The sequence below is a fragment of the Pelmatolapia mariae genome, linkage group LG22 (genome assembly GCF_036321145.2).
Source record: "Pelmatolapia mariae isolate MD_Pm_ZW linkage group LG22, Pm_UMD_F_2, whole genome shotgun sequence".
Taxonomy (NCBI): domain Eukaryota; kingdom Metazoa; phylum Chordata; class Actinopteri; order Cichliformes; family Cichlidae; genus Pelmatolapia; species Pelmatolapia mariae.
This window is the reverse complement of record NC_086245.2, coordinates 16,270,477-16,297,364: the sequence shown is the minus strand read 5'-3', so window position 1 is coordinate 16,297,364 and position 26,888 is coordinate 16,270,477. Positions and strand designations below refer to the sequence as shown.

Here is a 26,888-nt window from a genome sequence, read left to right as displayed (position 1 = left end):
TCTACTGCCTTTCGTTCTTTTCTCTCTCTTTCATTTGCAACAGCTGCTATTAGTTACTGGGTTCACTTCTTGGGTAGAAAGGCAGATACGGCACTAGTCTGAGAGTGCAGATTTACCTTGAAACCATAGGTCCGATTCAAGGAGCCGTAGCGTGGTGTTCCCGGGTTATCACAGCTGGTTTTGGTTGGTTCTGAAAAGATCAGCACATGAGTGGAAGTAATTACACACAAAATCTAGGAGAAAGACAAATTAGCAGCAGCGTTATACATCCACTCTCAAGTTCCCTTTCCTCCCTTTTGTTGTCATGGTAACAGTGGATTATATATGCCATCAGGACAGCAGGGGGCAGTAGCACTTTGTCAGAAAACGAAGCAGGGCCCACTCTAAGTGTGTGTGTGTACGTATGTGAGTTTGTGTGTGCGCATGTGGAAGGGTCATCAGCATGTAGAGCACATCCTGACGCAGAGCTCAATTCAATACAGCTTCTGAAATGACAGATTCACTCTCCACCTCTCTCTCTCTCCTTCCCTCACTTCCTGTACCTATCTGTCTGTCCTCTTCCTCTCTTTCACTGTTGTCTTCTTCTACCTCGCTGTACAACTGCTCTTTCCCCCTCTTTTTCTGTCTTTCCATGTCACCAGACCTCCGTTTGCCAACCGCTTCTTCCCTCATCTGTCTTATTTAAAGAGCAGGCTGCTTTAGGTCAAAACTCATTCTGTTTCAGTCACATAGTAATACACATCACACACTAACATACAGCTGAAATCACAAACTAATAAATCAACCAAAACACACACACACTTCAGATCACTTTGCCCATAAAAACACACCAAGAGTCACTTTGTGGTTGAGTGTGTTTAACAGTCTCAGTCTACAAAAGCAATTATGATACAGAACAGAAAGATCTCCCTTCAGCGGCAGCAGCAGCAAACTGAAACTAGTTCTTATTCCAGCAGTTATAGATGAAGTCTTTATATCAGATGGGGTAACAATTTAAAGGCAGCCCGTTGTTTTCAGATAGTCTGTTTCCCATTTGATCAGCTGTAAAAGTAGTGGCTGTATCCTTTATTGAGTGCTGCAAAGGTCTTTGCTCGCATTTACAATAGCTCTCATTTATTAAAATTCATTACATGCACCTGCTCTGAATCAGACACGCAAAGTGTTGCTCTAAACATTGCATGGGCTGGTAAATTGACTCACAGGGACCATTTGTAAAGTGTGCTGAATATCCCTTCTCATTTTCTTCTTAATCCCCGGATAGCAGCCGTTTGTTTGAAGTTGGATGTGGATGTCTGCTTCTTGAAGGCTTTTACTAAATACTGTAAGTTACAGCATGTGCCGGTGTTAACTCAACTTCTGAGCCAGCACTTTTGCTGTAAGTTCCAAAACAGGTCTTATAGCCCTACTTTTAAATTCTGAATTTTATCTAATATGTTGCTAATTGAACTTTGACCACTAGCAATCAGATCTCAGAGACAAGGAATTCGATATTCAATATATGCAATATATAGTATTACATCATTTATTCATATATTTCAACTTGTACTTGTTCTATCCCAACAGAGAGGAAACCAAGGCAAGATTTTTAAAGTTTACTTTATGTCTAGTATAATACACACGGCATACAATACTGTGCAAAAGTCTCAAGCCACCCCTCATTTTTAGATTTTGCTTCCACAGAGCAAAACTTTCTTATAATTTTTAAAGCATAAGGAAGTCACTCACTTAAACTCCCTTAACACTGACCCATGGATAGTTATAGCATAAAAAGACTCTTAACTCAAGGGGATAAACCAGTGCTGTGTCTACATGTAACAAAAAACTAAAGAACCACTTGTGTCTTTAGGCTCTTTGTTATGATCAGCCGATCGCAAAACACACATAATTTGTTTCACTTTCTTTGGTTGAATCTATGAAAAATTTAAAAGATAACACAATTTGACAGGAATAAAACAGTGTTTTTGCACAAACTAATTCCCAAAGAGCTATTAGCCAAAAGCTTGGGACACTCCATGGTGTGCAGAGTGCTCCTAAAAAGTTTGAGGAAACTTTTTTTTTTTTTTTTTTTTGAGGAAAAAATCTACAGCAGATGAACAACATCTGCAAGTCATGTCCTTATGAAATAGAAAAAGAAATACAGCCAAGACCTGAGCGGAACTGAAGAGCACTTTCAGCTGGTCCATCTAATGTTCACTGAAGCCTCATCACAAATGGTCTCAGTGGAAGGGTGACACTCAAGGCTGATGTATGAGTGGAAAACAGGTCTTATATAGTGAGTGTCTACAATGTCTATAGAATAAAGTGGATGCTCTGTCCTGGAACAGAAGGCAGCCAACATCCAAAAAAGAGCTTTGAATGTCCTTCAAGAAGCCTGGAAAACTATTCCTGAAGACTATTTAAAGAAATGACAAGGAAGCTTGTCTAAGAGAGGTCAGGTTGTGTTGAAGAATAAAAAGGTGGTCATACCAAATATTGACTTTCAAGCTTATCAGAACTGTTCAGTCTCTGTTTTGACACATAAACTTTACTTCCCAGTATTCTTGTAAATATTTCAATAAAACACTGCACCCATTTCCAGGAAAATATAAAGAAATGAGAGGTGGCTCGAGACTTTTGCACAGTGCTGTAGTTTTGCAATATAAATGAGTTTTCATTGTTACAGTCCAACAGAGAAAAAATATGGCAATATGTTTGCATGGCATGCTTGCAAATGGCCTTTGGGAGAGAGTCCACTGGAAAGAACAATATTTTCACTTATATCCAATTTCTCCTTTAAGGTACTCTTGCCCTTCCATTTATTAAGATCGTCTCAAATGAGTCACTATTCATTGCTATTCAAATAAGTTGATGTAACACTAACTTTTAAAGAACAGCAGTTGCTCGGCACAGCATACTCATGAGTAAACAAAAATGAGGCTGTCAGGTTCATAATGATGGGTCATTAACTGTCATGATCATTAGGCAGGGGGCTATCAGACAAACACTAGAATAGCCAGCAAATGAAAAAAAGTAACATCAAGTCATTGTATTAATGATCATTATTAATCAAAAAGGAAACATATGTACCGCAAAGGGGCCACATTAAAAACAAATCTGTAATATTACACTTTGATATGTTATTTAAAAAGACGATATGCATTTTACTAGAGTGACCTCTTGAGAAATCTCACTCAGAAGTTTGGAAGCTCTGTTGGCTAAACCAACACCGCCTTTTAATTTTAACCCTGACTTTGAAGTGGGTAAGACACCCCTGCCTGGGGATGCTAGGCTGTACTCCAGCTCATGTGGGGATAAATGATTGATGATGAAGTCAGGAACTGTTAAAAAGCAATCAGTAAAATCTTATATAAACTTCTGGCAGAGGTTATAGGCCTTGGTATTGTATTTTAAACATGTTGAAGACTTAGTTGGCACAGTAACACTGGTGATTTTTTTATGAACTTGTAAATTTATTCAGAAACACAGAGTAGAGCATTCTATGGGTCTCAGTATTGCATTTATCTGTAGACCTGAGACCAAGTCTCAGTTTAAATATTAAAACCTTAAAGCAGAAGTGGTTTTCCTAGCCTCCCTGTTTACTTACTCATTCATAAGGTTGATCTTTATTTAAAAGCAAAATTGTGCCAATTAGAGGCTATAATCTAACAACAGCCAGTTCTAACCAAGACCTAAAGTCATTTTGCTACCTTGCGGCAATTAAAACTGAGTGATCACATTATTATGGAAAATCAAAGGAGCATAAAAGTAAATATTTAACGCCCTGTTATAGAGTTCACATATCAGCCAAGTGCATGAAGTTTAGCAGGCCTATAAATTTCTCTAAACTAAAATAATTAACAAGAGCAGATGGATTCCAGGAAATGTCAGGTCAGGACATTGCCTGAAGCCACTCTTTGCCACATGTAGCTCAGAAAAGGAGTTAAACATGTCGCTGACTTCTCACTACTGAAAATACTGTTTGTTTTTGGCCAGAGAGCTGCCTTGTTAGAGCAGGAGGAGGTAGCACAGATGACGACCGCTCTCTTGCTGTGAAATCTATCAAATTTTCTGTTCTCATGTGCACACAATTGGATGTCACACAGACTCTGTATGAGGAAGCTGGCAGGTTAAAGACCGTTCGTTGTCTGACTGAACGGGCCTTCTACAGCTCTGCCGAGTGATGTCTAGAAAAGTTCAGAGCTAGAATGCATTTGTGTAAAAGCACCATGTCTTCTCATGAGCTAATGTCTTCCTAATTACCATTTTTCAATGATCTGAATGTTTTGTATGGTTGTCAAGTGAATACGAATGGATTACCGATACAGCGCGGCTGCGTTCCACTCCAGGTGCCATCGCTTTCACAAAGTCTAGTTGCTGTGCCGACCAGTATGAGAGGCAGAGCACAGCTGAAGGACACTTCTGATTGATAGATGAAACTTCGTCCCTCTCTGAAACCACCTACTGGAGTCCCCGGGTCACCACAAAATTTGGCTGCAAACACAGAGACAAACACACAAGGTCCCATTTCAATTGTGGTGCTAGAAATGGTGAATGTGCTCAATGTTTTGGAAGTTCAAGGACAAAAGTAGATTTTGCTCTATTTGTGATTGGTGTAATTGATGTGTTCTTACAACCAAAGTTCAATGTGATGCTTACGTAAGCACTGCGGGAGCATGCCGCTCCAGGTGCCATTGGCGACACAGGTCAGAACAGCTGGAAATGAGAGCTCATATCCAGGTGAACAACTATAGCTCACGCTGCTGCCCCATTCAAAGTCATTGCCCTGCAGTACCCCATTACTGATGGCAGGTGGAGCCGAGCAGGTCACAGCTGGGGGAAAAAGGGGGGGAAGGGTTAGGAAAGAGAGTGAGGCGGGAAAAGTGTTGTGTTTAGAACAGCTGCAGTTGATGCTCTTTTTTAGTTTACATGACTGCACTGTAAAATCACGTGAGAAAATAAGACTTTTGGTTTTAGTAGTCGATTAACTACTGATTTAAAAATAAGTTTATAGTTTTAGTAAAAAGTGAACGTAAACATCTTCTTATCTTGGACTTCCCAGACTTCCAGTTACATCCAGTAACTGCTTACATTCAATTCAGTTTAAATGTATGAGACTTGTGTACATTAACAGCTGTATTAGAGGTGACAGTGATGTGACTGCTTGCATTTGTTATTTCTTTTTCTAGAGGCATTAACTACAAAGTTAGCTAAATCTGCTGTCAGTAGAGCCTGACCACAGGTCTATGGTACCATCAACAAATGATAAAACAGTCATACTGTTTAGGGCCTGGTGAGTGATTGTCTGATAACCACTGTTTGCTACACTGTAATCTGTATGTAAGTCTATGCTGTGACTGGTTGGCAAGTGGTGGCTGACAGTCACTAGCATGAAATTAGTATATGGTGCTGCACTGCAAACATCCCTGTTTCTGCTTTGCGTAAAACTTTTTACAGCTTCACTACCACTTGATGAGTGGAACTTATCCAAGTTTAACTACAGCTTGGTGAGTAAATAGCAAGTGTTTGCGAAAAAGGCATTGTCTTCTATACAAACTACAAACCCTGCAATTTTTTAGCAACCAAAGCAATTACAAGGAGAGATATCATCTTTGAAACATTTAGTAACCACTCACCATCCAGCGGGGAATACAAGTTTTTCCTTATTGACTGCAGGTTGCCGAGCACCTACTGACCAGTCTCCAGGCCTGAGAAACTGAGGCCTTCAACAATATGACTGTTTTAACATTTGTTTGACAGTAAAATAGATCTAACAGCGGGTATACAGTAAAGCACAACTTTTGCATCTGTCCACTGCTATTAAACAAACATATGTCGTATAATGATGAACAAATCTGTTGGATTTAAATAAGAATAAAATAATAAAAACAACATAAAGATGTATTAAATTGCATCAGTGTGTTCACTCAAAGCACAAATGAAGGGACCACCAAACAATTTTTATATACTTTAGCCTTTATAGCAATGCCAATGCTAGCTAGCGAGCTAGCTTTATGTATTGATATTATTAGGTTCTGCATGTGTGTATTTGTTTGCCAATTTGTATTTTGTATGTGATTAAAATTTACAGTGAGACATTCAACAATATTTATGCACGACACAATTAAACATGTAGTATTTGTAACATGCCAGTAATATGCTACATGTACTATATAAAATGTACATATATAGTAATGGGACAGAGAACAGAGATAGTAGGATGTGTAGTAATGGGAGTATCTGAAGTGGAACAGAGCAATTTAAAGGGTCTGTTTTGCTACTGTGTAATAGCAGCATAAGTACTGTTTAAGGGTTGAACAGAGTTAAGAGTTGGAATTTATAATTTACCTGTACATATTGGCATATTTCCATTCCAAGTCCCATTTTGGGTGCACATCCTCACAGGCGACCCATCCTCCTCCATTCTATATCCCGGTTGGCACTGGAATGAAACATTCTGACCAATAGTGAAGTCTTCTCCATAACGAAGGCCATTAGCTGGCACGCCAGGATCGCCACAGTTTATCACTATGGAGACGGACAAGTGGGGTTAGAGTGGACAACATGAGATAGAGATCAAAATGACTTTATAGGTCATACTATGGCACAAGGTAAATTTAATTTTGTTTCTATTCATTAATCTAGACTCTATCCATACAGGTAATTTAATAATAAAAAGTGAAAGAAAGAGGACACCAAAGGTGACAGATATAATAAACTAATAGATAAAGAAAGAGGAAAGGTAAGTTAGGGCGCAAAGAAGGTGAAGTGTGAAAAATATTCAGGCCCTAAAGTACAGATCAGATTAAATCTAGATGAAAATATCAGAAAATGATGCCTCAGGAATCTTAGTTTTAAAACTGCTATATTAGAGTAGAGGGACTAACATTAAGTAATTATCTCCAATAAGGCTTCTTCTCTTGAAAATGGTGGGTTTGCAGTCGATAGCAAATTCCTGATCAGACTGTGTGATCTCATCACATTTCTGTGTGGGTTTCACTTCTCATGAATGAAACAACAGTGATATTAAAAATGGCCGAGGTTGTCCTGGGACTCTTTTAAGGAGCATTAGGATTCCCCAGACTGTACTTTTTAGGCACTGTCCTTCATAGTCTAATAGGCAGCTTAAATGCTTCTAAACCCACCCCAGATAGTGTCATGCCTGTTAATAGATGTGGAGTAGTCTACTGTAAAAGCCATTTCCTTTAAATCAGGTATTCTTATATACTTTTTCAATCTGGGAACCGATATCTAAGAATTTATAGCATTTCTGATTTAAGCTTTTTTTTCATGCTACTGCATATCTGGATACTGGAAAGCATTAATATAATCTGGGAATTCTCTGTGATGTCCCATTATCAAGAAGTACTTTTGGACACAGTATATAGATATATGTTAGAGGCATTTTCTTTTAATACATTATTGTTTTTTACTATTTTTTGAGTCATTTTTTACATTTCAGCAAAATACTGTCTTTTTGCAAATTAACTCAGTGGCTTTTTGTTGAGTCTTCAACATTTTAGAGTAAAACAGTCAATTTCTTAGAAGTTACTTACCACCGTTGGGTGGAACCACTTGACATAACTTTTTAAAGTAAACCTCCAAAGCATTTTTTGGAGTGCACAGTATTTAATTGAAATAAGACAAATTATTCAAATAAACTTAAAAAACAACTTATCTGTTAAGTACATTCCACTTGCTCAACTATGACTTTGCTTATCTCATATGGGAACAGAAGGTTACGTTTTATGGCTATTTACGATTTTTCCCACAGATTCAATAAGCAAATGAACTCAAGTAAACGACGATCAAGGTTATATAAGTCACTCTGTTGTCTGCAGTAAAAATATAAAGATTTGAGACTTATTTCTTTACTCCTATACTGTGGCATAATAATTTAAAAGAGGACATAAAACAGCGTCGCCTGTGCTTTCTAATCTCACACCCAGAATTTGGTGATATTTATTGGTTGCAAACTTTCAGGGTATTGCAAGAGATTTAATACACCAATTACATATATAGAGTGTAATTATTGCATACAGTTGAAAACTCTTCAAAGTCACCTCATGATTGCATGGACAAAATATTGAAAATACACCAACAAATGTACTAAACAGTACTTATGTATGTATCAGCCTATTAGTCAAATCAAAGCAGATAACTTACTGGTACAGTTGGGCTGTGTGCCTGACCAGGTACCATTGGCTTGACACTGCCTGGTGGTGGGACCAGTGAGCAGATAGCCATCCATGCACGAGTAGATGACAGAGTGAGAAAATGTTGTTCCATCCAAGCGAAATACTTTGCCATTACTGGGAGTGCCAGGGTTACCACACTGAACAGCTGCAGGACAGAGAAATGGAAAAGGAATAAGACAGAGAAAATCCTGTGGACCTCAGCAAGTGTCAACTCTAAGACAATGGAAACACTGAAACACGTGTGGGTTCATAATAATTGAATAATTGACAAGGTGCCATTTCAGGGTAGATTTAAATCAATTAGAAATATCCCCGTACGTTTACAAAAGGGTTGCGTGCCCGACCAGGTCCCGTTCGGGAAACACATCCTCTCTGAAGAACCTATAAGTTCATATCCCTCTGAGCAGGAAAAGTAGACCTTAGAACGGATCCTGAAATCTGTTTGTTCTCTTGAACCATGAGAGGGAATGCCAGGGTCACCACACGAACCAGTAGTGTCACCTACATGGAAACAAAAAAGGATGCAGACTTAGGTCCCTCACAGGTTCCTTACTGGTTTGTACCGAATTAAGGATTACAATAAAAGATGCTAATCCTTGAGTCAGTACACACTGTCTGTATAATGAGCTCTGTTTCAAAAATGACTCCAACTTATCAAAGCAAAGAAATGGAGAAATAAACAACTTTGGTTCATTATTTGTAGGGTGAGGAAAACAAAACTGCAAACTGGACAAAGGATTTTAAAAGAAATATCCAATGGCTGCTTCTAAATATCAACGGGGTGCATACAGATTGTGCATATACATGTGTGTGCATGTGCGCTGATGAGTAAATAGGCAGCGGCGCATGTGTTTGTCTTTGTGAGTGTGTGCGAGAGATCCTAGCTCTGTCCTTCTAGAGCTGCCTGGTCAGCAAATTGTGTCTGACAAGCAGAGCACACTCCTGGGAACACACACTTTCACACACAAAAGCTCACATCATCACACAAATACCAAGGCCTGAACTAATATATTTCTGCTCAAACATTTCGGATCAGTACTGCCTATTTTGTTAACGGTCTAAAAATTGCACCGGATTATGTGCGAGTGTGAATAATATCATAACTTGATTCATGTTTGTTAGATTTGGATTGCTAATTACATTTTCAATTTGTTGCCTCCATTCACATTTATTGTTGACAATTAATTCAAAGTGTACAAGTATCTGCGGTGTTTTTGTGTTTTTGACTCATACTTCTGAAAAAAAAAATAACCTCAATTCACATTGGCTCTGTTTGTATTATAGTACAAATATCTAGAGGCTTGCTGCTAAATTGAGCTTACACGTAGCAGAGACACAACATTTGATGATATAACATCTTTTGTAATGCCTTAGGATTTTAAACTCGGTTTCTCAGATGTAAATAAATAATATTCTACTCAATAACTCTGTTATTTGCCTCAGAAACTTGACAAAATAGCAGGTAAGAATGTAAAAACAGGAGGGAAAAGAAGGGAATTCCTACATTTACAGTACACACATCAGAGACACTGCACTCCCATCTATACAACTTCCAGTGGACACTCACACACCAACAGATGTGGGTCCAAAGTGTGAGGTCTCACAACCAATGTGGTACAGGTTTACAGAGGCTGTGTGCACGTGTGTGTACGTTCTTTTTGTTTGTTTGTTTGTTTGTTTGGGGGGGGGGATACAGGTTCTGGAAAACTTCTCTCTTAGACCCTCAGGTGACCTTAAAATGTCAATCACTGCTCTTATACATCTGCATAAACTTACCCTACTAACCTGAACAAATGAAACCAAAAAAGGTTTAATTAAAATTCATCTTTTTATAATCTTTAACCCTTTAAACTCCAACCTAATTTACCCTTTAAAGCAGGGGTGGGCAACTCCAGGCCTCCTGCAGGTTTTAGATGTGTCCTTGATCCAACACATCTGATTTAAATGGCTAAATTACCTCCTCAACATGTCTTGAAGTTCTCCAGTGGCCTGGTAATGAACTAATCATTTGATTCAGGTATGTTGACACAGGGTGATATCTAAAACCTGCAGGACACCGGCCCTTGAGGCCTGGAGTTGCCCACCCCTGCTTTAAAGGGTTAAGAAGAGAATTTCTAGGTGGAGCCATCTCTGCTGTTGCAGATGTTGTGGTTCTCTTGGCTTCATCAGATGGTAGGTCACATTGGAGTGGTTCGCAGGTAAGTGTAAAGCAGCTGGAGAACTAGCACCTCGAAGTCTGAGACCGTGGTTCACAGCTGGAAAAAGGGTAGCTTGCACACTCAAGGTCTTGTTCACAAGTCAGGGAAGCAGGAGATTGAAACGGGCCACATGTGCAGTCATGTGGATGCTATACTGGTCAGTTGTGGTTTACCAGTCAATCTACATCCCCTTCCTGACCTATGGTACCAAGCTCTGGATAGTGACCAAAAGAATGAGACTGCGGATACAATAGAGCAAAAGAAGCGTTTAGATATAGGGTGAAAAGTTCAGTCGTTCTGGAGGGACTCGGAGTAGAGCTGCTATTCCTCCACATCAAAAAGTGTGGTTCGTTCATCTGACTAGGATTGCTGCTGGGCACCTCTTGGGTGAGATATTCTGGGCATGTCCTACTGGGAGGAATGCTCAGGGTTAGACTCAGGACACGGTGGATAGATTATAACTCTTGGCTAGTTTGGGAAGCCTAGGTGTTCCCCTGGAGGAGTTGCCTAGGGAGAGGGAGGTCTGGTCCCACATGACCTGGCGCTGCATAACTGGCAGAAGATAGATAGCTGGATGGATGAATTGTTGGATGGATGGATGAAGGTACTTAGTTTTCCAGTAAGCACAGATTAAGGAATAGCTCAACATTTTGGGAAATGTATTTTTTTGCTTTGCACTCTTCTTTACAGCTTTCAGCTAATACCTTAGTATTAGGACTCCGGATACACAGGATAAACATTGGCCTGGCTCTGGCCAAATGTAATGAAATCCATCCAGTGCCTTTAAAGAGGAATTAATACAGCATTTCAGTATTTCATTTGTTCAATCTGAAAAAGGATTTAAGAGTAAAAGTGACTATTTGTGACCTACTGAAGTGGCACACTCAGTGCCCTGTGAAGTCACACCTTTCTTTTACTTGAGGTTTTTGTTTGGATCAAGCAAACAGTAGAGGGCATATTCATAACTGAGTTTTTTAGGTTTTGGAGGTTAGAGGCTTGTTTAACCTTTGAAGGGAGAAAAGCTGTTTCACCAGCCTTCCCAGTTATAGCTTCATTTTTAATGGACAAACCTGTGAGTGGTTTAAAAAATCTCCTCTAGCTCTCAGCCTGAGAGGATGTAAGTGTAAAAATCCTAAGATGTTCAGGTATTGCTTAAAGGTTCTGCAGATGGTAGACAACTACAGTTTGGCTCAGAATGAAACCCAATTATACAAATTCAGCCAACTCTGAACTGTTAATAAATAAATTCCAAGCAGGCTGAAACTCTTCCTGCCATGCTGATTATTAGAATACCATAGGCTGTTTGAATACTTTTGTTAGAAGCTGTGGCATGACAACTTGTTATTTTCAGCATGGCAAAAGCCAAGGTCTTTCATTTCATAGGCCTAATAAATAAATATTCAAGATAAGTGGCAAGGTCGGCTTGTGAATTGAATTTGCAAATCTAAGATCTTAGAGAGCCAAGTCTCAAGTAGCTCTACGCTCACACAAACAGCATCACTTCATATATGCGTTATCTCATCAGCTATCATCAGGCAGAATAACAGAACAAGCTGTGCTGCTGTTGGACTGAACTCTCATGTCTGCAGTTCTTTGGTATGGACCTGCCAGGTGAAAACATGAATCACTGCTTCTTAAACTATTACCCTGCCTCACCCCCCAAGTCTCCCTGGGCAATTGCTGTAAATAACAATGTATTCTTAGTCAACTCGTCTGGAATGCATTTTCACTCAGTTTGTTATATAAGCGGCAGCTGGGAGCCTCTCAGTCTGGAGAGCCACAATCATGCCCCCAGCAGGCCAACTGAGTGTCACATAACTTAGATGGTTTGTTTACACATGAGGGAAGGTAAGGAGGCTTTCTGTCTGGAGAGACGGTCTAGCCCAGTGAGTAGTGAGATATGCATATACAGCAAATACAGCAGGGACTGAAGGCTTGTGTAAAGCACTTTACAGAACAATGAGAGTGTTGCAGCTACACTCCACAACGTTGTAATAAAATCCACTCACTGTAGAAAAGGAAACACAGCTAATACTTGAGAAAATGCAAAACTACAAATAAGCTGAAATATTTCAGTATTTGAACATGTACTTTAAGAACCTACTTGCTTTACTACACTGTATTGATCATATCATAGAATCACTCATGAAAACAGGTTAAACATTTCTGAAACACAGTGAAACCGGCTCATGGTTAGTTGACCAGAAGAGAAATGCACATGGTTAAGACTCCACGACTGAGGTGACTGTAAGTGTGGGGTAAAGTTAATCTCCGGAGCCCTTTTAACAGACAGATACTGATATACTCTTTTCTAGTGCCAAGCCTTCCTTCCATATGTTCACCCATCCCTTCCATTATCCCTGACTGAAAGGTTCAGGAAAGAGTGTCTGCTGGATATAAAAGCATGAAGCTCTCTGCACTTCAGTCTGCATGTTTAGACGTCTCGATGTTCATCTACAACTCTTATCTATATATTCGTCCTTCTGATAGAATGGACGTTAAAGTCTGTATATTCAACAGAGGTTAAAATGGTTACCAGAGCAGAATGGCATGGGGGCACTCCACATCCCATTGAGCTGACAAGTCCGGGATGATTCTCCTTTCAGCTGTCTTCCGCCCAGACAAGAATACCGAACCGTTGAACCAAATGTAAACTTATCTCCGCTCAGCACACCGTTTGGGGGAGAGCCGGGATGACCACAGTCTACGACTAGAGAGCCACAGAGGAGAGAAATGAAGAAAACAATGGATGGCTCATTTTGACTCAGCAAAGCTCTGTGAGAGGAGGTGCAGCTACTTCTGTCAAGAACTAAGGACAGATTAAAAATATATGCAAGGATTAAGGATTAAAAAGCTGACATGACACTGCTTGCTAGGCTTTAAGGGAATCTTAAGAGTAACATATAAAAAGCAACAAAATGAAAAAAATGCAAGAATCATTTCAATAAATTCCAAAACCAGTCTTGCTAAAATACTGTCTTTCCAAAGATTGTGAGGAAGAGAGAACGATACTAACCTATGCATTCAGGTAGTGGTTTGTCCCATTGTCCAGTAGGTTGACAGGTCAATACAGGTGATCCAAACAGGTAATACCCCGGATTGCAGTCATAGAAAACCACTGTGCCAAAGGTAAAGTTGCCATGCTCTATTTTGCTCTGCCGGATTGAGTTGGCTGGGATACCTGGATCAGAGCAGTTGACCACTATACACAGAGACACACAGAGACACACAAGCACAAACAGACACAGAGACAGAAAAGCATGTGTTATTTGGCATGAACCAGAGAGGGCAATATCTCTTCCCCCTCTTCATTTTCCCTATTTGGAAAGCGGTTTTGCAGAGTAGTATAAGGCAGACCAAGGAGGACATGGTGAAGAAGGAACAAAATATCAGAGGTGGAGTTTAGGAGGGTTAATGCAGTAGATGTTAAGGGACAAGAGGGTGGTCAGGCAGGTTTGTCTGTAATGGATCCAGAACTCAAGCAGGGTTATGGCTTGTTATCAATGTGCTGCATTATAATTTTACCCAATTCATTGGCACTTCATTCTGTAAACTGGGCAGAAGGCCGATAGCTTGTGTACAAACTCGTGTGAGTGAAGCTATTCGAGTTGCTCTGACTGTTATTTGGACAATCAGGGTGTGAGATTTATGGCTTACTGAAATCAAGTTTTTATTCTTGAGACTGGAGCCATGAACTGGTTAGACATATGTTGAGCTCTAAATCTACCTCAAAACTTCATCGAAATTAAGGGAAAAAAGATGTATTTTTACCAAGAAATTTAAGTTTTCTGTTATTATGGTAATAATAGAGGAGATTAAGCTGAACAAAGTTAGAGGTAGAGTTGAGGTGGATACAAATGATGGGGGTAAATGAGGATGGTTGCTACTGGAGAAGGCACTAACTGTAAATAAAGAAAGAGACTAAGGTGGTATTAAAGGTTGGGGATAAATAAGGTTAGGGGTGAATACACTTAACTTTTCTCCCCACCTTTACACGTTGGGGGTGGGTGGCTCCATTGGCGGTTAGCCTGGCACTGAGCACGTGCAGGCCCCTCCATTTCATAACCCCGATTACAAACAAAGCTGACCACATCGTTGAGATTGAAGCCGTTTCCCAACGTGCGGCCATATATGGGGCTTCCTGGATGGCCGCAGCTGATCGCTAAGGGGAAAAGTGTAAGACAAGAACACATTTATTTGAACAGATTTGTTTCTACAGAGTGACACCATTCTGTTGTTTTCATGTTGATGTGTAATCCCATGATAGGTTTTTTTCAATGAGATAATTAAATCCTTAAAAAAACATATGCTGAGATCTATGATTTGGTGTTATTTACTAAAATAGCTGAAATATTTAGTTTGTAGCAAGCAATTATTGAACAGAAGTAGTCAGTGCATTTGCTTGGGACTGTCTTCACTCTTGATAAGCCACATTTAGCGTACTTACAGCTGTGCCAGTAACACCGATGACTGTTTTGTTAATTTTTCATCTTGTTCATTGAGTCATTGTATGCTATGAGAAAAGAAGGAGGCTGAGGACTAGTTAGTGTCAGAGCCACTGTCCACAATGAGATGACGGATATCAGCAAGATGGCCACAACCGACTATATGCTTAGTGAATAGCTCAAGCAGCAGAAACCCAAGAAAGAGGAGGAAGGAGAAGAACCATCATGGAAGGACAGTATGTACACAGTATGTACCACAGGCAGATAGAGGAAGTGGCTGACATCCAGAAATTACACCAGTGGTAGACAAAGCTGAACTGAAAGACAGCACAGGGGCACTAATCATGGCAGCACAGGAACATGCTGTAAGTTCAAGATCCATAGAGGCTGGGGTCTACCACACCACGTAAGACCCCAGGTGCAGGCTGTGTAAAGACGCCCCTGAGACAATCTTGCACATAACGGCAGGGTGCAAGATGCTAGCAGGCAGGGCATACATGGAACACCATAACCAAGCAGCCGGCATAGTTTATAGCAACATCTGTGCTGAGCATGGCCTGGAAGTCCTTAAGTCAAAATGGGAGATGCCCCCCTAGGGTGACTGAGCTAATTTCCTGTGGGACTTCCAGATACAGCCAGATAAACTGGTGATGGCTAACCAACCAGACTTTGTAGTGATGGAAAGGCAGAGGAAGACGGCCATAGTGACAGACATAGTGATACTGAATGACAGCAACATCAGTAAGAAGGAACACCAAAAGCTGGAGAAGTACCAAAGGCTCAGAGAAGAGCTCGAGAAGATGTGGAGAGTAAAGGTACCAGTGGTCCCAGTGGTAATCGGAGCACTAGGTGCAGTGACTCCCAATGCCAATCCTGGGCCATTTGACCTCAGTACATCACACGATAGGGTGGGGCTAGGTTTCACAATGGGTTCACCCGAAACCTTGGCTGATTATGACCCACACCCGTTTTCACACCTCGGCTCGTGTGATTAGGTAGAGGATCAATAGGGGGTCCATGACACTCCCATAGGGCTTAAAATCTGGGACTCTCCACCAATTGCTCTTAGAACTGAAAAAGCTTCTCGGATGAGAGATGAAAAGTCTTCAAGGAAACTTAAAGAAGTCTAGATGCTTTTTTTCCCCAAGCTCCTTAGACTCTCTTAGGCAAACTTTCATCACTTTTTCAGAATGAGATCATTGCCCTTCTGAAAAATGAAGCTGTTGCTAACAGACTCTTTTCAGATGACATTGGATGGTGGATCAAAATTTGACGGTGTTTTTCATTGTTCATAATTACATCAGTTTTGACAAGTTCTCAAACATCACTGACTAAAATACAACCCCAAACCATGACATAGCCTCAACCATGGTTTACAGATACTGCTGTAATTTTCTCCTGACCTACTCCATAAATACTGATGACGATTTAAACAAAAGTTTGAAATTTCTTTCTTCACCTTTTAACAAACAGACACCCCACCCCCACCCCACCTGCCCAAAATCACCAACTGTCATCCAAAACTCATCAGACATAATGACAGGACTGAAAATGAGAAACTGAAAAAGAGAAACTTTGAAAGACTTTCACAAGGCCTGGAGCACTTTTGCTCTAGACCACTTTAAAAAGCTGAAAGAAACTCTGGCGCCTAGGAGACATGAGGAGTGGCTCAAGACTTCTTCACAGTACTGTATATATTTATGTATATACTGATGCAGTAATGTTAACATGTAGAAGATCTTTTAAAGGTGTGGCTGCAATTTCTTTGTTTCTGTTTGCTAGGAGGATGTTTCTATTGTCATATCTGGCAGTGCAGTTAATACAACCCAACTGTAGCTTACCCACTAATGCCATTCACATACATAACTTTATACTGCAAAACCATTTCATACCACTTGTGTGTCATTCTCTTATTAAATTGCAAAACTCCAATCATGTAAAATGTACTTTTAGACATGAAAGCTACAGAAAGATATAATCTAAACCAGACATGAAGATCAGAAGCTTTGTATTTCTGGCTCGAAAACCACATCAAGTGCAGATTTGGGCCAAATATGTATGCCTTTCCTACAGTCATTCATAAATATTTATGAAAATGTCAGATGACTGAGAAGGCAAAGCTGGGATCCTAATTTAGGGTCATTATTTTGGAGATATTAGGTCTCGCCATCTTCTGTGTCAGAACTGAGTGTGCACTGTTTGCAATCGTGCATCATAATTGTTCATCTTGTTTCATTCACTGAGCCTTCTTGGCGTTCATGTGATGTTTGCGTAAACAGGCACTTTAGTGTTACTGCCAGTCACTCTCTTATCTACCTCGCAAACTACAAACCTTTAAATTATTTGGAGAGGAGAGGAGTCTAACCGACGTAAAAGAAAAGGAGTTGGTGGTAAAACATGGTGGAGGAGAAAGTCAGGGAACAGAGAGTAAGAGGACACTATAGGATGAGAAGACAACAGGGAGAAAGAACAGCTAAGGTGAGGAGAGGAGAGAAGAAATAATGAAGACAAGAGTAGACGAGAGAGGCAGGAGGCAAAGCACTTGATCAGGAAGAATCAGAAGTTTGTTTGCATGCCTAAGATACAAATTTATCTGACACCATCAGCATGCCCTGCAGCTACACACACACACACACACACACACACACACACACACACACACACACACACACACACACACACACACACACACACACACACACACACACCATAGTCTCATTACCATTCTGTTTTTGTGTCTCTAAACAAGAGCCTCTCATCTCCATAATTACAGTATAATTTGGCTGTAAAATGATTTCCCTCAATAACTCCTGCATGAATAACCTCAATAAAAACAGCATAGCACTCCGAGATATGCAGAATGATACAGACACTATCTGGACCACATAGACACAGATGAACGCAAAGAAAAGCATATAATAAAGGCCCTATTTTGTACATTGTTTGTTGTTTTATGAGTAATAATGAAAAAACAAATGCTCCGTCTACTCTCGAATCATCAACACTGTGACACCACCTCTGTTTTTTAAAGACGGTCTTAATTTAGGGAGCAAATGGGCTGCCTCTTTCAGGAAAAGGTGCCCTTAATTGGCTTCATCATCACCACCTCAAATGTGCCCTGTGTGATGCCTAAAAACATTCACTATGCTCACAGCAAGTAACCAATTTTAGATTTTCACAGTAGCCTGGGCAAGTTAGGCCACTCTGTTTTATCCTTAAACCCAACTACTTATCTCATTCAAGGCATACCAGCATTTTTAATCCTCTGGCCCTATAAGATTTCTGGTGAGAAGCCACAGTTACTCAAGTCTATTGTGTGAATACTTCAAATGAGGATAGCTCTCAAACAATATTTATGTACTGGCTGTAGTAAAAATAAAAATAAAAAAAAAGTCCCAAATATCTATATTTCTTTTTAAAATTTGATCTTACTGACAAAAACTAGATTGGCTTATCCACACTACTACTGGAGACTTTGGTGGTGCATTCATACACAGTGTTAGACGTAATGCCACTGCTGGTTATGATTACTGAAATATTCATTTTGCTTTTACGCCATCTTTAACTCAAACATGCATATACTGTTTGGAACTACAGTACAGTTTCTTAAGTTGACAAATATACTGCTCAGATAAATTAAAAGAACACTTAGAAAACACATCAAATCTCAATGGGAAAAAATAATGCTGGATATCTATACTGATATAGACTGGGTAATATCTGGGGAAAAAAAGGATGCCACCTTGTTTGAAAGAAATGAAAATTATCAACCTACAAATGACTGAATTTAAAGACACCCCAAAAATTAAAGTCAAAATATGATGTGAAGTACACTACAAACCCAGTGGTTTGTATGGGGCCCAAGTTCTTGTAGGCTTGCCTGACAATGTTGGGCCTCCTAATGAGATGATGGAAGGTGTCCTGGAGGATCTCCCCCGAGATCAGCATCGGGGCACCACTGAGCTCCTGGACAGTCTGAGGTGCAACCTGGCACCTTCGGATGGACTGAAACATAATGTCCCAGAGATGTTGTGTTGAATTTAAGTCAGGCAAACATCCTCCAGGAACTGTCCACATAGACCAAGAGGACATGCATTGTCGTGCACCAGGAGGAACCTGAGACGCACTCCACCAGCACAGTGGGTCTGAGGATTTCATCCCGACACTTCTACCCGATACCTGGCAGTCAGGAAAGATAAAGGTCTGTGCATCTTTTCATAGACATACCTCCCCATCACTGACCCACAACCAAATAGCATAATGTTCTCGAGGGCTTCTCCAGACCCTTTCATGTCTGTCATATATGCTCAGGGTGAACCTGCTCTCATCTGTGAAAAGCATAGGGTGCCAGTGGTAACTGCCAACTGGGCTCCATGGTGCCGGGCCTTGAGCACAGGGCCTACTAGATAACATCGTTCTCTCAGACCACCCTCATGAAGTCTGTTTCTGACTGTTTGGTCAGCAACATCCACACCATTGGCCTGCTAGAGGTCATTTTGTAGCTCTGGCAGTGCTCATCCTGTTCCTCCCTGCACAGAGGAGCAGATACTGCTCCCACTGGGGACTGCAAACCTTCTGGCAATGGCAAGTAATAATGTGCCATCCTCGAGGAGCTGGATTACCTGTGTGGCTTCTGTAGGGTCTAGGTATTGCCTTATGTTAGTAGTCTTCACACTGACCCTATCCAAATGCTAAACTGGTGATAAAACAGTCAGGAAAAAGAGGTGGGAAAAATATCAGTGGCCTCCACCTGTAAAACTATTCCTGTTTTGGGGGTTGTCTCATTGTTAACAAGCCCCTCTGCTACTTAACTGACTAGATCAATATCCCTGAAGTTTTACTGACTTCATGCTATATGCTGATTAAAAAATGTTCCTTTTATCTTCTTTTTAGGATCTGAAGCTTTACAGAATAAGACTCCCTCTGATAGTTAGGACAAAAGTGAGTTTAATCCTGTGCATAATGTTCTTCTTCATCTTTCCCACTGAACAAAACCTACAGTTGTTTTCAGCATTAAGGCTTCATTCTTAACTCTATTCGTCTTCCGCTGTCAATTATGAGCAGGAACCCTGCCTTGATGTATAACTTTTCGTTTTCAGATCTCAATCACAAAGTCCAAAAAGTGAATCTACTTCTTTCTCTTGACTTTTTCTACTTAGCACTTATCAGTGACTCATGAATCACTAATCATTCAAGGCCCCCAGAACATTTCTTTTATATTCTTTGCCTAAAAAAAAGACCTGAACTTTAGATTTTTTGAGACTATTGCATGACGTGAATACACTACTGAAATTTTTATAACAACATAACAGTTTTTATTTAAATATTCACTGAACCATGAAGGATATGTTTGGAGCTGTTTTTTAAACGATGAACTATATCAGATAATATCCAGATCTAGACCCCCGACCTCCTTTGATATTTACAATTGACTGAGTCTTGCTCGTTCAGCTTTTGTCAGTAGTGATAGCCGTTTCTGCTCTGCTGCTTTAAGGGCAAATTTAAAGAGCTTAAATTTGAGGTAAATGTGTTTCATCTGAAAACAAAGAAAAAGATCTCAAACTATATTTCAAAAAAGGAAAAGTCTGATTCGACCAAATTTCACTTACTTAAAATTTGAATGATTTACTTGGTGATCTGGATTTCGCCGTATTGGGATTGCTCCCACATCATCACAACTAATGTTAACTAATACTTCAGGTCCTTAACTGCAACTCATCAGCTTCCCTTTTATGCTGTCATAAGTTTGCAGCTCAGAAGAATAACACTGAAAAACTATGATGATGAGATACGTTTGCCTTCAGTGCTTTCTGAAAAGATGGAGAATTTTGTTCATTTTGGGTGTTTTTAACCAGGAGTACTGACATTACCCCCAAGCAGTAAAGTGTATGTAAGTAAGTTTATGTTTCATATATAATTCTTATAAGATCTGTATGACAAAAATCCAAAATTGGGTCGTCTGAGTATAAAATTCCACATGGTGGTCCGGCTGTTAGCACTGTTGCCTCACAACAAGAGAGTCCTGAGTCTGAATACACCATGTGGTCAGGGTCTTTCTGTGTGGAAATGCATGTTCTCCCAATGTCTGCATAGGTACAAGAAGTGGGGTTAAGATAGGTGTGAATCTGAGTGCAAATGGTTGTCTGGACTGGAAACCTCTCCAGGGTACAGTAGGTTCAATTATAATAATGAAAATGAGATCATCATGATATAAAATTATGTCATCAGTAGTTTTTACTTTCACATGGGACACATCCCCATAAAAATCCTGTGTTTGCTTCCCTTTTGGACTACCTTGCCTGACTTCTTAAAACCAGTCTTTTCCAGTCAGTTTCACGGAATCGCTAAGGTATGACATCAAAATTGATCAGTTGCATTGATGACCCAAGAGAAATATCAATCATAATCTAGAAACAGATAGATCATACATCACATTTACCAAGACAATTTGCAATTTTGCTTTGGCGTTCTACTGCAACACCTTGCAAATGTTGTCTCACATAGAAGATCTTAATTTGTCAAACATGAGGCCTTTTTCATTGGTATGCCTCCAAAGTGATTTCTAAGATGTATGATATTGATTCTTCAACTCCACAGGCAAGCAAAACATCCAAAATTTAAATGAACTGCTGAGCTCTTTATCAAACCCTTCCTCTAAATTGCTTCTATTTGACTTCAGTTTTTTTTTTTGTTATCTGTAGTAGCAAACAGCCAAATTTGTCATAATTTTCCTGATCATGCCTCGGTGCTAGAAAAAAAAGGTTTTTATAAGGAGTTAAAGTAATAACCACGGTAACCACTAACGTCTAAATACCTTGGTGTATGCGTGACAAATACGTGTCAGAATCTTTTTCAGAGGTGAGCGTGAGCTCGTGTGTTTTTCTTACGTATGCAGATGGGTAGCTGTCCAGACCACTGGTTGTCTTGGAGACAGATACGGACTGATGAGCCTATTAGTCGGAACCCAGGGAGACACTGATAAACGACCGTATCACGGTAACCAAAGTTTTCCCCGATAACCTGGCCGTTCACAATGCCTTCTGGGATTCCACAGTGACCAGCTGCAAGAGAGAGATTGTTGGAGGGGTCAGACTGCACACACTGAAACAACTTCATTCATTTGCACTTTTAGTATCTAAAATTTGATTCCTGGTTGTCAACGTTTCAATAAATGTGTCTTTTGTCTTTTATTGCATTGTATTTACTTATTGTTGTTGTGAGCAGGTGCTATAGTGGGTGGCTGTTCTGCAGATATTCAGATAGTTAAAAATTTAATATACCAGTTTTATTTCATCCATAAAATGTCTCTTGGGGTTATATAACAACTTGGCTTAAGGGCTTGCACACCGAATCAGTTTCATTGTGTGATTCTAAGCAAACACAGCAAATTGGATCAGTTTCTGCGCTATGATCAAGGCTCAGCTGCTCTGTTCCCACTTCAACATTTTCACAACTGTATTACTGCCCTTTCTAACACTTTCAGTGTTCAAATGAAGGCATCTTTGTGCTTTTAAACAATCAAACTTGGTAAAAACTTAACAAGCGGCGTGTGGGGCCCTCTTTTCTCCTTGATCAGATTCATTCACAGAGGTCTGATTGATGCACGGAGCTACCCCAAGATGCTTTAAAAGGCGTTTCACAAAGTTAAAAGAGAATGTGTATTTTCTGCTCTCAGGGATTTTGGATTGAGTATTGATTTTGTTCTTTACAGTAGATAAAACCTGCACCGTGTCCCTGGTGTCAGCAAATGCCAACGATTTAAACACAGCCAGGGAAGTGGAACAGAGGAGAAATGAACGGGCTGCCTGATAATAACTTGCCATTTCAAATTCTGTTTGAGGTGTAGATTACAGAGGTTAAAGGGCATTATTCAAGCGGGTTACACGTTTTACTTTCTTGACTATGTTGCTGAAAACTGTGTGTTGACAAATAGGAAATCAGTTTAAATTTACAAACAAAATTGCAAAGAGCAGACAGAAAATCATTTCATTTCAAGTAATGTATGACACAACAACACACCTAAAAAAGAAGGCAGCTTAAATGTGGGTTTTTTGGTGTGGGGGGGATTATGGGAAGGAAATAAAGTTCACATTTTTTGCTTTTTAGCCTTGACTACTAAAAATGGCATAAATAACTACAGTTGTGCATTTTTAATTTGCAAAATATGCACAGTGAAGGCAAATCAAGGCTAATAAGAAAAGTCATTGAAGGAAAATGCTGTTTATAGCACTTTTCAGGACTTGGTTTATTTATTTCTTGACAGAATCATGCCTCCTCATCAGTTTAGGTTAAGTTTCATTGAACCATTCCTTTATAAATTGCATCTCATATCCCCCCTCAGCCTGTGAAGTATTCTGGGAAGCGCTGCCTCTACTGAGGTTTCACGAAGAAGTGACAACATCGTGTGGTAACATCTGTTACCTCTGGCTGGCACGCTGACAGAAGAAAGCTGCGGGGTTGGCTTTTTTTCTCTGGATTATATAAAAACAGAAAATTCAAAATGAATTTATAGTGAGTGCACAGCAGCAGCTTGCTCCTGATAGTTTTGCCTGTGAGGTGGACGAGGTCAGAGAGAAGCAGCTGTGCAGCCACACATGAGGAGGAAGGCACATACCTACAGTCGATACCTGCTCTCATTAGACTGACTTGAAAAATCACATCTTTGCAGCTCCGTCTCTACTGGAGGTGCTTCATTGTGTGTGCGAGTATGTATGTAGTGTATTCTGTAAGCCCAAGGCTGAATATTAGTGTCTAGATATACTATAATTTATATTATAGTATATCTTTCAGCACACTCCTGGAGCTGTTGGTACATACCTAAACATCGTGTTTCTGTTCCACTCCAAAGCCCAGATGACAGGCACTCTCTGACAGCTGACCCCACCAGCATGAAGCCAGCATCGCAGGTAAAAATGGCTGTAGCACCGAATGTTGTCTGAGTACCAATCTTCTTTCCATTGGGCGGGGATGGCAGCTCACCGCAGGAGATAACTGAAACACACGGTCAGGCACAAGCAATTTAAAAGCAGTTGTGCACCAGTTTAGCACCAAGTTAATTTGTGTAGCTGCTAGAGCTCATTGGCTTCAGTGAGAAATGCTACCAATGCTGGCAAGCTGTTTATCAGGTAAATTTGGTGCCAATAGTGTTTTTCTCTCTTCTTTTTTTTTTTCCTTTTCGTCCTCACACATCGAAAGGCCTGGCAAGGAAAATAATAGCAAATCTCAGAATGTCACAGAATTCTTTAAAGGAAAATGACATTGACTCAAAATGTCACAGAATCCCCACAGAAGAAATAATAGATGTCAGTTTAGAAATGTCACTGTGACTCTTCTGAGTTAGATAACAAATTCAAAGCATACAAGTTTTCTTTGTAAATAACTGTCGTCACATTAGTAGAAATAAGACATTAAAATATATTTTAAATCCATTTAAACTTTGTAAAACAGCTCTGTTCTTGGCAGAAATTTTGAACAAAATCGTCAAAACAAGCTGCAAAAGCGTCACTCGAGTTTTGGCCTTCACTAACTTTCTATCACAAAGCTAGCTACTGTTGTCATAGTTTCCACTTTAAACTTACAAAATGACATTTATTTGTATGTTACATTAACTTTCTGGTCTATTTTTCCTTGCTTTACGTCAGTCTGTTATCCAGACTGTTCACAAAGGCGGTGCTTTGAGGCTGCCAATATAGACTAAAGTACTGGGTTCATACCTCTTCTTGTTTGAATTCAGGTGTTTTCAGACCCATTGCTACAGGTCAGTTTGTGAAATTTCTTCCCTCCTTGATTATCCTTGTCGCTTACCCTGACAGTGCGGCCTTTCATTCCTCCAGCTCCAAACTCCGTTGGATAAGCACTCGATGTGGGCGGGGCCTAGCCTGTAGTATCCCGGATCACAGGTGAACACAATACGTGTCTTGTATTCGTAGTGTGACCCATTGACAATCCTCCAGCGGCCATGCTCTAGAGAGAACGACCCGATGCTGGGACATACTACAACTGCAGAGTCAGACGGTGTGAAGAGAAAAATAAACCATCATGAAATCTGAATGAAGAACACAGTTCTTCTGTCGGTTTGCTATATTCATATATGCTTACATTTGTGATGCTACTCAGATTTGGCATTCATTTTGTTGATATTCCGCCGGTACGTGGGTGTTACTAACCAGAACATCGCGGCATCTTGTTGTGGTTGCTCCATGTTCCATCAGGCTGACAGATGGCTGACGTCAGTTCTTTACTGGAGAGTCTGTACCCATCGTTACAAAAATAGGAAACTCTTGTTCCGACGGAGTAGTCAGATGTTAAAACGCCGCCGTTTATAGGAGCCTTGGGTACCCCGCATGAGACAGCTAAGGGAGGATGGATGCACACTTGTAAGATGACAACAAGCACACAGGCACAGAAAAACTCAAATGCACAGTTATGCCTGTCATATAGGCAGGTTTGATGTGTACCTTTGAAATGTTTATGGGGAATCAAAAAACAGCAAATGTTTTGTATATCTGTAAATCAGCTCCAAGATGTACTTTAGTTAAGTTATTAAAGTAAAAATAAAAAAATAATAATCGAATTAATTTTCACCAAACATCTATCTTGCAGAACTTTCCATATCGTGGCTTTAAATACACCATTTTGTAGAGCACTGTGACATTACTCCACAATATGCTATACATCCTTCATTTGACTCTCTATTGATGGCAGCTTGGAGCTGTGCCTTCCAATTATTGTTTGAAGCATGATGATACTGTCTACAACATCACTGGAAACAAAGATGGCACCAATTTTTTAATATGGTTTAGTAAATGCTGAGAATACAAACAAAAACGAGAGAAAAAGAAAGTAAAAAAAATATGATTAGCTGTGCAACTGTGCAAGTGCAATAGCTGTGTTTCAGTGTAATATGGGTATGGATCAGAGTCAAAACAAATAGACTATTTCAGGATTTTTGCATTATTTTTGTGTATCCATTTCAAAAATGGAATTTACTAATGCTTTTATTCCAGACACTAAATTCTTCAGCACAGTTTTTATCATTTCTGCGCACTTTCCTCACAGAGACAAACACACCTTGGCACGCAGGTACAGGAGAATCCCACGCATGGTAGCCAAGTGATGTGCGGCGGCAGGTTGCTGTGGCGTTGCCTATGAGACGGTATCCACGGTCGCAAGCCCACCTCACCACGCTGTTAACGTGACCGCCGCTCTGTGAGGAGATGGAGCCGTGGAGTGGGGAGTCTGGGGTGGAGCAGTACAGAGCTGCAGTGGAAAAAAGCACATTTGAAAAACAAGGATTTGAAATTGCTACAGACCGGGAGGGTTACTGTCATCAACAAAGAAACCTGCACAATAAACACAAAGGAAGTAAAGCTCATTTCAGTAGATAGTGCTGCACTATATCCGCATGCAGGTATACACCATTATAAAGGTTAGCAGTAATAATAGATCCACTAGCAGAGATTTTCACATGTCTGCTATTATGAAATTACAAAGATTGAGATAATTTCCTGAAACTTGTATCAATGTGAGTCACTGCTTATTTATAATACAACAGGATGTCGAGCAAAAGAAGACTAATGGACTTTGATTTTTCCAAAATTATCATGTACAAGACGTGCTTTGTGGTTTGAAGAGCTCGATGCTTTTCCTCAATGAGCCATGAATTAGAGAAAGGAGTCTAATTAAAGATATTGATGGTCATGTTCATAAGAGGTCTCATACCTTTCCAGGCGATCTTAAAAGAAAGTTTTTCACCCAATTAGGAGCCATGTGACAACTATATGAATGTCAATTATAATTACACATAATCCCTCTTGGCAGAGTCTTCTCACTGAACAACCAGCGAGTGGAGTTACAACGGACATAAGACATTACTGGACACACCGCCCGCAAAGTCATTGATCGCTATAGGTAACTTTATTAAATATTCTCAATAAAGGGAAACATTAATTCTTTACGACAGACAATAATGGCATCTGGAGGGAGTCGTGCTGCAACTGCCAAAAACCTGTCAAGTTTAAGTGGACCTATTAGGCTCATTTCCACCTCCACTTTCAGTAAGTATCTTTACA

At 40.0% G+C, this 26,888-nt stretch overlaps 1 protein-coding gene across 4 annotated transcripts in view; it reads right to left on the bottom strand.

The window, feature by feature from the left end:
• csmd3b (CUB and Sushi multiple domains 3b) overlaps positions 1 to 26,888 on the bottom strand; it is a 392,628-nt gene that overhangs the window by 11,743 nt on the left and 353,997 nt on the right. For 2 of the 4 annotated variants that reach the window (XM_065470768.1, XM_065470770.1), the window contains exons 51-64: positions 25,888 to 26,076; positions 24,984 to 25,169; positions 24,622 to 24,816; positions 23,635 to 23,808; positions 21,705 to 21,878; positions 14,349 to 14,534; positions 13,389 to 13,574; positions 12,909 to 13,082; positions 8,493 to 8,675; positions 8,143 to 8,319; positions 6,325 to 6,504; positions 4,636 to 4,809; positions 4,297 to 4,470; positions 117 to 190 (exon numbers count right to left, since the gene is read on the bottom strand). In XM_065470768.1, the coding sequence (XP_065326840.1) occupies positions 117 to 190; positions 4,297 to 4,470; positions 4,636 to 4,809; positions 6,325 to 6,504; positions 8,143 to 8,319; positions 8,493 to 8,675; positions 12,909 to 13,082; positions 13,389 to 13,574; positions 14,349 to 14,534; positions 21,705 to 21,878; positions 23,635 to 23,808; positions 24,622 to 24,816; positions 24,984 to 25,169; positions 25,888 to 26,076 (2,426 nt within the window). The remainder of the gene's footprint in view (positions 1 to 116; positions 191 to 4,296; positions 4,471 to 4,635; positions 4,810 to 6,324; positions 6,505 to 8,142; positions 8,320 to 8,492; positions 8,676 to 12,908; positions 13,083 to 13,388; positions 13,575 to 14,348; positions 14,535 to 21,704; positions 21,879 to 23,634; positions 23,809 to 24,621; positions 24,817 to 24,983; positions 25,170 to 25,887; positions 26,077 to 26,888) is intronic. The other 2 variants (XM_065470769.1, XM_065470771.1) reach the window with 1 other exon arrangement.